Source organism: Lactuca serriola, chromosome 8, assembly GCF_051521515.1.
Source record: "Lactuca serriola cultivar US96UC23 chromosome 8, Lser_US96UC23_V15, whole genome shotgun sequence".
In the NCBI taxonomy this organism is placed as follows: domain Eukaryota; kingdom Viridiplantae; phylum Streptophyta; class Magnoliopsida; order Asterales; family Asteraceae; genus Lactuca; species Lactuca serriola.
In genome coordinates, this window is record NC_136415.1 from 6,274,770 (window position 1) to 6,285,825 (window position 11,056).

The following is an 11,056-nucleotide window of genomic DNA, read 5'->3' on the forward strand; positions in this document are numbered from 1 at the left end:
AGTTTAGTGAGTTCCCCAAATACCACATACCATACATATCCAACGATCCATAGATGTCATACATAACCGTGAGCCATACATATATACCATAATCAATAAGAGTGCTATCTGTCAACCATAGTCTTGCCATTATACCACCGGCCGTGTCAAAAGAGCTCATGAAGATCATAGATCTGAAAAGGATAAACATTCGGGACCTCTACTTCCTCAACAACCACCCATGCTAAAAGCATACAAATAAATTCAAGAAGAGATATAAGTCAATACTAAGCAAGGCTAGAGCTTTATATTTATTTGGTATTATGAATATCGACATAGCTTCATATGGTAGTCGATACTCCATGTCACAAACTCATTTCTCATTTTCATTTTTGTTTATATATATATATATATATATATATATATATATATATATATATATATATATATATATATAAATTAAAATGAAAAATAAGAAATGAATTTGTGATATAGAGTATCGACTACCATGTGAAGCTATGTCATATTCATAATGCCAAATAAATATAAAAATTGACAAAAATGATTAAAAAAAAAAAGAAAAAGAAAAACCAATGAACTAATAATATACCCCTCGAAAATTAGCGTCGATATAATAGTTCTTTACCAAAGTCATATGCCTCGCTCCCTACCTAGGTATCTCCCTCATTCATTCATATTCAATATTTCAATGGCTACAATTTGCGGCAGCAAGCCAGCAACGACATTGGCGGTCCTATGTGGCTTGTCATCGTTGCCATCTCTTTCATCCTTATCCACTGTGCCCTAAATCTAAGCCTCCTATAAATCTTCCTCCCCATCTTTCTAAGACCTTTTCTCTAAAATCTCTAAAATCTCCGCTTCATTTTCTCATTTCCAAATACCCTTTTCGTAAACCCATCTCAATCTGATAAATTTGTTTTCTTTCCCCAATTATGCTTGTTGTTGAAGTTTTCTGGGAGATACTAAAGAGACCCACATTGGGGGAAATTGTTAGAGAGATGTTGATGATTCTGGGTCCTGTTGGGATTGCCTTCTTTCTTGGGGTTATGATTGGTTGGGCGTGGAAACCCAGATGGGCTAACTTAGGCAATTGCGAAATCGATTCTTTAGTATCTTCATCTCCTCCTCTGAGTTTAATGCCCTCGACTCTTAAGAATCAAGACTTCGGGTCAAAGTCAAACCAGAGCCTTCAGCATCCATCGTCTGTTAACATGGATAGAAATGTTGTTGAAGGACCCACCACATTGCTTTTGAGCAGCAATCCCAATTGCAGGTAATTGTTGAATTGTGTCAGGATTTGCTGCCGTTTCTTTGTCAATCTAAAACCATAGATTCACCATAGTTAGCTTTCTGTACTATAGAAACTGTAATACGCATCTTTCGACATTCCTGTAGTTCATCAATTGCCAAAAAAGACGAGAACCGTCTTCTTCTTACAGACGAAGATTTAAAACATCTATGGCATCTCGTGGAAAAGAAAGACGGCGGTCCACAATGGAAGCATATGATGAATCGCTCAACCCCTAGCATGCAATATCAAGCCTGGCAAAGAGATCCCGAGGTACTTTCTCCTTTCTTCTTGATTCAACGATTCATCCACCTTCACATTTTCAATCCCCAAACAATTGAGTTGTCTTTCTAATTTGTGGGCATTGTAGACTGGCCCTCCTCAATATTGCAGTAAGACTGTATATGAAAACGCGACACCTGAGTTGATGAGGGATTTCTTCTGGGACGATGAATTTCGGTTCAAGTGGGATGATATGCTTTCACATGCTGCAATCCTGGAAGAATTCCCTAATTCTGGAACAAGCGTAGTACATTGGATACGTAAGGTAAGTCAAGTTCTCTAATTTACATCATCTTCTGTCTCCTTTATATTTATTTCCTAATTCTTTCACATGCATATGGCTATATGCACAGTTCCCTTTTTTCTGTAGTGATAGAGAATACACAATTGGTCGCCGCATATGGGAACTTGAAAGATCTTATTACTGCGTTACAAAGGTACGTATACCAAAATAAACATATACTAATAATTCAACAGCTTCTTTGTTTGTTTTGACCTAATTTTCTTGTTACAGGGAGTACCCATCCCTTGGGTCCCAAGGAAGCAGAAACCAAGGCGTGTTGATCTATATTATTCAAGTTGGTTTATTCAATCAGGTAATCATATGCATATAGCAAAAGTGGCTGATTTGTTTTTGTACCAATTATTGACTCACATGGATATGTTTAAAATTAATGACACAGTGGAATCAAAGTGTGAGGTGACATTCTTCCATCATGAAGATATGGGGATCCCTTGGGAAATTGCAAAATTTGGAGTAAGGCAAGGGATGTGGGGAGCAGCTAGGAAAGTTGAAAGAGGGTTTCGATTATATCAACAGGAAAGAGCTTTTTCAAAAACAATATCGCTTCATGTGGTTATGGATCAGATGAGTACCAAAATTGATGAAAAATACTTGGCTTCTTTAGAATCTGAGGAGGAAGAGGAAGAAGATGATGAAGTAGCAGATATGGCAGAAACCACCACCAAAGTAGCAGAGGTGGTGGGGATGAAGGTGCCAAAGCTCTTACTATTTGGTGGAGTGGTTATGGTGGCATGTAGTATTGATCGTGGTCTGTTTAGTAAAGCTGTAATATTTGGTGTTGCCAAGAGGTTTGGGTCCATAGGGAGGCAAGTGGGCCCTCAAAGATGACACTGTGGCATTCTCCCGATTTGGTCTCTTTTTGTACATTTGTTACTTAGAAATTACTAGAATATAAATCACCAGTTTCTTGCACCAGTTTCGTTCAGTATTTGAGGGGATACCATGATCCAACTCTTCACCTATGTTGATTATCACAGTAGAAGATGTAAATGGATATACTTGGTCAAGAACAAGTCAAAATTTTATAATATGGTGCACATAGTTCGACAAAAGAATGAAAATGCTCTTTTTGGATAATGCCAAAGATCTTGTTTGCAAAAATGTCTTCAATGAACTAGGAATTATCCATAGAAATCGTGTGCTTGTTGTTGGAAATAAGTGAGATTTTAGGATGTATATGATAATCAATAGAGTGTTATTGTTAGAATTGGAAATACTCTTGGATTACATATGTTGGGAAGTGAGGTAGATTTTGGCTGGACTGCTTTTGGATTGTGTGTGTTCGTATTTTGAACAAATCACAATCAAAGGACAATACTGGAATCGTGTAAATGGTCACTCGGATCTTAAACCCAAAATGTGTATTACATATTTACATATATCGGTAATTACCCACAATGGACAAGGATGACGTGTTTATAGTACTAAAATGGTTTTAGACGATTGACGGTGGTTATAGTTGACCCCATCAACTACCTCAACACAGTCGATTCCAACAATAAAACTGACTCCTAAGCCAAGTCACACAGTGAATCCATAATAACGGTTCTTTACTTTAAAATCAAGTGTATTATTCAGCATGTCTAGTCAAATAGAGAAATAGTGGATCTTTGTATTTAGGAGCACCGGTGTATCTTATGTATATAAATACCATGTACATTCATGGGTGATAATCAATAGAAAAAGAAATGAAAAACATTTGATCACCAAATTTCTTTTGTATATGGTATCAGAGCACAAATTGAGTACTCATCCTCCACCACTCTTTATTGGCAGACTGTTAAACGCATATTACGATATCTACAAGGCACTATCACTCATGCTCTACATTTCTCCCCAACTAAAAAGACTTCTCTTCTTGCCTACTCGGATGCAGGATGAGTTTCAGATAGAGACGACAGCCACTCTCAATATGGTTTTGCCAGCTATCATGGTCCCAACCTCATCGGTTGGACATCTAGAAAACAAAAAGCGGTAGCTCGCTCAAGTACAGAAGCTCAATACCGAGCCTTAGCTTACACTGCAGCTGAATTAATGTGGCTTAAACAACTGCTTCTTAGACTACATGCCCCTGTTACGAGTTCTCTTCTCCATAGTGACAATGTTGGCTCAATCTTTATGACCAAAAACCCGGTCATTCGCACCCGCTCCAAACATATTGCTTTAGACTTTCACTTTGTTAAAGAACAAGTTGAATCCAAAGCGCTTCACATCAGCTATGTCTCATCTGTTGATCAAACCGCAGAGATCTTCACAAAATCCTTACATAAAGATTGCTTTCGTCAGATATGTCACAAGCTTCAAGTTCGTCCCGCATATGAGCTTGTCGAGGGATAATAACGCTTCTCTAAAATCAAGTGTATTATTCAGCATATGTCAATAGACCAAGTCTAGTCAAATAGAGAAATAGTGGATCCTTGTATTTAGGAGTACTATTGTATCTTACGTATATAAATACCTTATACATGTGATGATCAATAGATGTATTTAGGAGTACTATTGTATCTTACGTATATAAATACCTTGTACATGTGATGATCAATAGAAAAAGAAGTGAAAACCATGTTGTCGTTAAATTTCTTTTGTATAATCCATAAAAGTATTGGATATGAACAACTAGTTATAACATCATTTTTGTGTCACCTCACATGTCACTCACCAATGGTGTTATAACATCAAGCGATGACATGATCACCATGTTAAGAGTATATTATAATATCAATTATTTCCCATTTCATAATTTTTTTCGAGTTTTTTTTTATTAAAATAAATATATTTTAAATAAAACATAACATTTAAATAAAACATAATGTTTGAAAAATAAAGATAACAAGGCATTTAAATTACGTATAACATCCAAATTTAAAAAAAACATTAAAAGACAAAAAATACAAACTTTGTTTTTCCTAAACAACGCTATTCGACATCATTAGCGTCAAAGATATAATTTGCCAAGTCCTTTCGAAATTGTTTGTGTTTATTTGCGTCCTGAGTGTCAACAAATCTATGCAAATATTCGCTGCTCCTGGTTGAAATTGAACGTGTTTGAGCTCCATAGAGTTTCTAAGTCCAATGGTCGTGTCGCATGTTCAACTATGTGTCACTTCAACTTTAGAAATCCAAAAGCACGTTTCACATCCTTACGTGCTTCTTGTCTTCTCCTAAATAATTTATCTCTTTCTTCAACCGGGTTGAAATCCTTCACGAATGTGGAATACGGAGGATATATTACATGTGTAAGGTAATACCCAAACTTGTATTCGTTTCCATTCACTGTGAAATGAGCATTAGTGGCCTTTCCATTCAAAAGATCGTCGAATATTGGCGACTGATCAAGAACGTTGACGTCGTTGTTGGAACCCACAACCCCGAAAATGCATGCCAAATCCATAAATTTTGGGAAGCAAAAACCTATAAAACCAACGAAGTCGAACCATGATGACTACTTGCATACTGCCCTTTCCATGCTACTTGACAATTTTTCCATTTCCAGTCCGTGCAATCAATGCTTCCAATCATTTTGGGAAACTCATGTATTTCTTCATGTGCTGCATAAAGTTCTTGCGCATCATGCAACGAAGGTTTCCGCAAATATACGTCTCCGAATGTTTCCACAATACCTTTTGACAATCTATACAAACTTTCCCGTGCAGTTCTTTCGAACATTCTCATATAATCGTTCATGGTGTCGGGTGACTCCTCCATAGCCATCAAACGAGTGGGCACAACACATTTTTGTAACGTTGTGAATCCCCGTCTACCTCTAGCATTGTAACACTTGAATTTGGTATGTTTCCATTTGACCCTTTATATTGTAAAACATTTCATTATGGTCCTTATGGCTAGTACGCGAGGCATACTATAGAGTACGCTTGGCGTACTAGCTGGAGTTTGATTGCAGGTTCGAACGTTGTACGTTGGCCAGGGGCAAAACCTAATTTTTAGGGTTTGTGCCCCATTTAAGCCTCATTAACTCACCTCATGGACATTTTAGACCAGCCTCCACCCTTTGAAAACCCTAGTTCGACCCTTGCCTTTGTGTGGTGCTCTTGTGCTGTTGTTTTGATCATTTGAGGGTTTTATGCATCTTGAAGTGGTTGAAGGAGCTTAGAGATCCAACTTTAACACCTTCATTTCATGGGTTTTGAGGTATAAAGTTCAAAGCTTGTCATCTCATTTCATAGATCTATGCCTTGGCTTGCTTTTGGTTATTTTGGTCCCTTTTTGGATGGTTTTGTGAGCTAAGGTCGTTTATGGGACTTATCCTTGTAGATTTGGGCATATTAAGGGTTTCTTAAGTATAAAGGTGCAAACTTTATGGTGGTTTTGGTCTCATGCATGTATTAAGTCATTTATTAAGCTCTTTTGAGCTCTAGAGCCTCATTAAGCCATGCATGCATGTAAATTTGACAACTTTACATGATAGACAACCTTAGGGATCAGATCTAAGTTTTGGTTTGAGGTTCTAACTAAATAAGTGTTGAATGGAGAAAGTTGGCTGATCTGGGAGTACGTTGGACATACAAGCTGGTACGTCGCGCGTACAACCCCCAAAGCAAGTACGCTTAGTGTACGAGCTGAGTACGCCCCACGTACTTAGCAAATGGGCTTCGATATGTTGGGCTCATGGTTTGATGATTTGGTATGCTAGTTATCTGCGTGACTCTTATATGTGTTATGTGTATATGTTTATCGGGCGGGGCCCGATGATGGTACTATATGTTATTATATTTGTGATTATCTCAATTGTTGTATGTTTATATGATTTTATGTTATATGTATACTGTGCAGAACCCGATACCAGGCGGGGCTTGATGACAGATAGATCTATATACCCAGCGGGGTTCGATGTCGGGTAGGGACCGATGTCGGGTTGTGCCTATTATGTGTTTATTTATGTATGTATGATATGTGGTATTTTCGGGAACCCACTAAGCTTTGTTCTTATAGTTTTCAGTTTATGTTTCAGGTACTTCAGGATCGAAAGGGAAAATTACGGGATGATTGCAGAGCACACACCACCTTTTTTCGCATTTGCAATTTACTCTGATATGTTCTGATGTATTGTCATACTTTGATCTTTTGGGGTTGTATGGCAATGTTTGTATTAATTTTTTTAAATTAAAAAGGAAATTTTTGGGTCTTATTTTTGGGACGTTAGAAGCATCATATCTAAATTGGAAAAATGTATACCTAAACATATATTAATTATATTTTAAAAATATAGTACACTAGTATTAAAAATGTAGTAAAGTTGTATTTATTTTGTATAAAAGTATAGTAAATATGTATTAAAACTAAAGAAACGATACCGTCTTTCCAAAGCGTTGGCGATCTGTACGAACACATTCCTACTCAAACGAAATCTTCTTTTGAACTCTTTCGACCTGTATACACAATTATCTGCAAAGTAATCGTGATACAAAGGTTCGTGTCATTCCTTAAGATTTCTATTTAGAGTAAATTACACCAATCGTCCCTTGTGCATGTGCCAAAACACACGTTTAGCCCCTATTTTCAAAAATTAACTCAGTCCCTCGTTTGTTATAAACTTGCATGCTTCGTCCCTGATATGTAATTTTGTTGCGCTTCTAGTCCATGTCAAATATGAAATAACCATAATGTCCTTTATGTATTTCTTTTCAAATTAAGTTAATTTCATTATTATCATTATTAATTTTTAAATATAGAAAAAAATATCCCCATCCACCCACCCTAAAAATCTAACCTACTATATCTTTTCCTTATTTTTCTTTTAGACCAATCCTAAGCATCAACATCATAACTTCGAACGAACCACCAGACTACCGGTCGCCAGAGACGGTGATCTCACCGAAGCAAATTCTTCTAGTTTCTGGAGTTTTGTTGTAGATTTCTTGTGGAGGTGAACGATTTTTGACATCACATTTGCAACCTCAATCGAAACGTTTCCAATTGTTTTTGGAGTTTTGTTGTTGATTTCTTGCTTGTTCTTGGTTGATGGTTTCAAAGATGATTCCAAGAGGAGAGTGTGCTTGAGATTCGAACTTATTTGATTCCACATCCATAGTAACCAAGGCTCAACCACCATTGTTGAATGCTTGACCTACCCAAGCTACAAGTCGCCGGAGACGGTGACCTGTGGTTTCTTGATGTTCAGTCATTACAGTGCGAGAGAGGGAGATAGAGATATCGGGAAAAGGGAATGGATGAAGGAATATGGCTGAAAGAGTCAACGGATGTGCACTGGGAGTCAACCTTGATTTCTGGTTTGATTTCTTTGAGCTTGCCGGAGAAGACGAAGGACGTGAGGAGGGAGGGAGGTTGTTGGCCGGATATGAAAGACGAAAGGGAAGAGTGAAGGGTGTGGTTGGTGGGGATATTTGTTTTTTTAATTCTAAAAATGATAAATAAATAAAACTAAACTAAAAAAGTAATTATTAAGGTCAAATTAGTATTTTTATGTCGAGAGAGACTAAGCGCGCAAGAAAAAACAAACTTAGGGATGGTCCGAGTTAATTTTTGAAAATATGGACTAAACGTGCATTTTGACATATGTACGAGGGACGATTGACGTAATTTACCCTTCTATTTAACATCGTACGTCTTGTTAAGAAAGGTTGTGTCTGATTGTAGTAGCTCGCTGGTACAATACTGGTACATCGTAGTGATAAATATATCGACATATCGTCATTGTCATCGCCGGACGAGTAGAAATGATCCATAATTTTTTTTTTTGAAAATTTTTGAAATTGTAGAAAATATAGACAAAGAGGGGAATTGTTTGAATTGAAAATGGTTGATATTATGTATTTATAGGTATACAAATTAATTAATTAATTATCTTTTTTTAGTTCTTCAAACCCCAACGGTCAAAAAACGAATAGCCAAACAGATTTCATGTTTCATCTCGTCGTCGTTATGATCGGAAGCCCCATAATGCCCCCTTAACAAGAAAGGGGGTGGTGTAGCTGGTGTTATACCGACGTTTTGGGTGACGTGACGGGCATAATGCCCCTATAACGGGCCCGTATCACACCCTCTAAATACTAAAATCATAAATATTTGTGTGCACCGAGCACATCTTTAAAAGGACAATATGGTTTTTATTAAGACCCGAAAAAAATACTAAAATCAAAGATACTTGTGAGTACATCCTTCATCAAAACTTAGAAGTACAATATGTTTTTTATTGGTCGTTCTGGGGATGAAATGTAACGGAAAAAAAATGGTTTTTTTGATAAAATTGTAAAAATTGTTTATGTGATTGTTCGAATTATATATGGTTGTTGTCCATAAATATTTGGTGGTGCATCAATAATTCAATTTTATATAAATTGTGCGGTGTTGTCCTTATAGTTGGTATTTTTGTAGTTTTGGTCCACACCGAACTTGAAATGACCAATATATCCTTAAATAATTCCTTTTTCATTTACTTTATTTAAATTATTATAATTTTACATAAAAGAAAAAGAAAAAGAAATTACCATCTATTTATTGACATCACCATAACCGGTCTACCCTTTCCCTCTGTTCTATCGGTGCTCGGAAACCACCACCACTGCCACCTCCTACTTTTGCAATATCGCCCACCTCGTAGCAAACTCTAGTAACGGCAACTTGCGACCCATATGCAAACTCCAGTGGCGCGGCTCACATACCACGCCCCTTCATCTTCCCCAGTAACGTCATCCTAACGTCATATGTTTGTTTTCATATCTGCAAACGAGACCGACATACCCGATCTGTTCTTTAAACCTACCGATCTACAAATTCATACCCAAGGAAGAAGAAAGAGGTGATAAACCCTTCAAATTGAAGTCGTCTTCTTTAAATCTGTCGATTTTCTGACATTCAAGGTCTTTGTGGATGGTGGAGCTCGACGGAGCTTTTGGGTTCGTTTTTATGGAAAGATCCAGGAGGGAAAGGCATCTGGTAGGATTTTTTTTGGCAAAAATATAATGAACGGTGGTTTGGTGGTGAAGGGTCATCAGGTTAAGGAAGAAGAGGTGAGGGTGGGGGAGACGGAGGTGGTTGGCGGTGAATGGTACTGGCGGGTAGCAATGGTGGCATATAGAGAGAGAGAGAGAGAGAGTGTGTGTGTATGTGTTCTTGATAGGGTGATGGCGAACGATGATGGTAGTGGAGAACGACGATGGTGGCAGGGCGGATTGTGGCAAGTGGATGATGGTGGTGAACAATGATGGCAGCAGACGGATGGTGGCAGTGAACGGTGATGGTGGCAATGGTGGATGCAGTGCTTTAGGAGTGGGGGCATGTGCCCCCAATGGCAAAAAAATTTTTACATATAAATACCATAATTTTCTAAAGTTTACTTGAAATCTCCTTTATGTTTTTGAAAAAATTCAACACTGCTCCCAACATGTAATCGCCACTAGACGGTGCCACACACACACACACACACACACACACACAGAGAGAGAGAGAGAGAGAGCCATTTTAATATTTTTAATTAGTTAAAAACATTAATATAAATATAAAAATTTTAAAAATACAAATTTAAAAAATATAAGAGCATCTCTAATGATTAAGTTATCTTGTAACTTAACGTTATTGTCAACTCACCATTCTATTAGTTTTAAGCTCTAATTAAATTACATTTCCAATGTTTAACCTCAACATAGTTTTTTTTTTTTTTTTTTTTTTTTTTTTTTTTTTTTTTTTTTTTTTTTTAAGTTTAACTAATTGATTCACATGTATATAGATTGTTTCTTAAAACTTCATTTAATTAATTGTTTTTAAACACGTTATATTTTTATTAAAAATTGTTTGTATTAAACTTTATTGTAGTTATAATATATAAACATTTGTAACATCTAATAGAAATAATTATTTATTAAAGAAATAAATATTATTTCAACTAAAATAAAATTATGTAGGTAAAATGAAATATTCTTAAATATAAAGAGTTAGATTGGACAAACCTTTAAACTATATTGACCACTCAATATATATTGAATGGTCAATAAAAAAATTAAAAAAAAAATTATTCTCTCAAATGATTCTTAATAATACTAAGTGGTCAAGCAAATAGCAAAAAAACTATAAATAAACTTGAATTAAAGATACTCTAATAATAATTTCAAGTATATAAATTAGACCTGTACACCATCAAAATTTTTAGACCAGAACTATATAACTTTGACAATGATATAAATATTTTTGTAAATTTTTTAATATTA

At 36.2% G+C, this 11,056-nt stretch overlaps 1 protein-coding gene across 1 annotated transcript; it reads left to right on the top strand.

Annotated features, from left to right (window-relative positions):
- Nucleotides 1-631: 631 nt before the first annotated feature.
- Nucleotides 632-2,786, top strand: LOC145068496 (uncharacterized). Its single transcript, XM_079015465.1, has 6 exons — nt 632-1,273; nt 1,396-1,561; nt 1,659-1,835; nt 1,924-2,007; nt 2,085-2,166; nt 2,254-2,786. Exons 1-6 carry the CDS (start codon nt 933-935, stop codon nt 2,700-2,702), a joined length of 1,299 nt encoding a protein of 432 aa, XP_078871591.1. The 5' UTR covers nt 632-932; the 3' UTR covers nt 2,703-2,786.
- Nucleotides 2,787-11,056: the final 8,270 nt, after the last annotated feature.

What these genes read in the sequence shown, in the direction of transcription:
- LOC145068496 (XM_079015465.1), top strand. Translation starts at nt 933, where the DNA reads ATGCTTGTTGTTGAAGTTTTCTGGGAGATACTAAAGAGACCCACATTG. An exon ending in AGCAGCAATCCCAATTGCAG is followed by an intron (nt 1,274 to 1,395) that starts GTAATTGTTGAA and finishes ACATTCCTGTAG; the next exon opens with TTCATCAATTGCCAAAAAAG. An exon ending in CCTGGCAAAGAGATCCCGAG is followed by an intron (nt 1,562 to 1,658) that starts GTACTTTCTCCT and finishes TGGGCATTGTAG; the next exon opens with ACTGGCCCTCCTCAATATTG.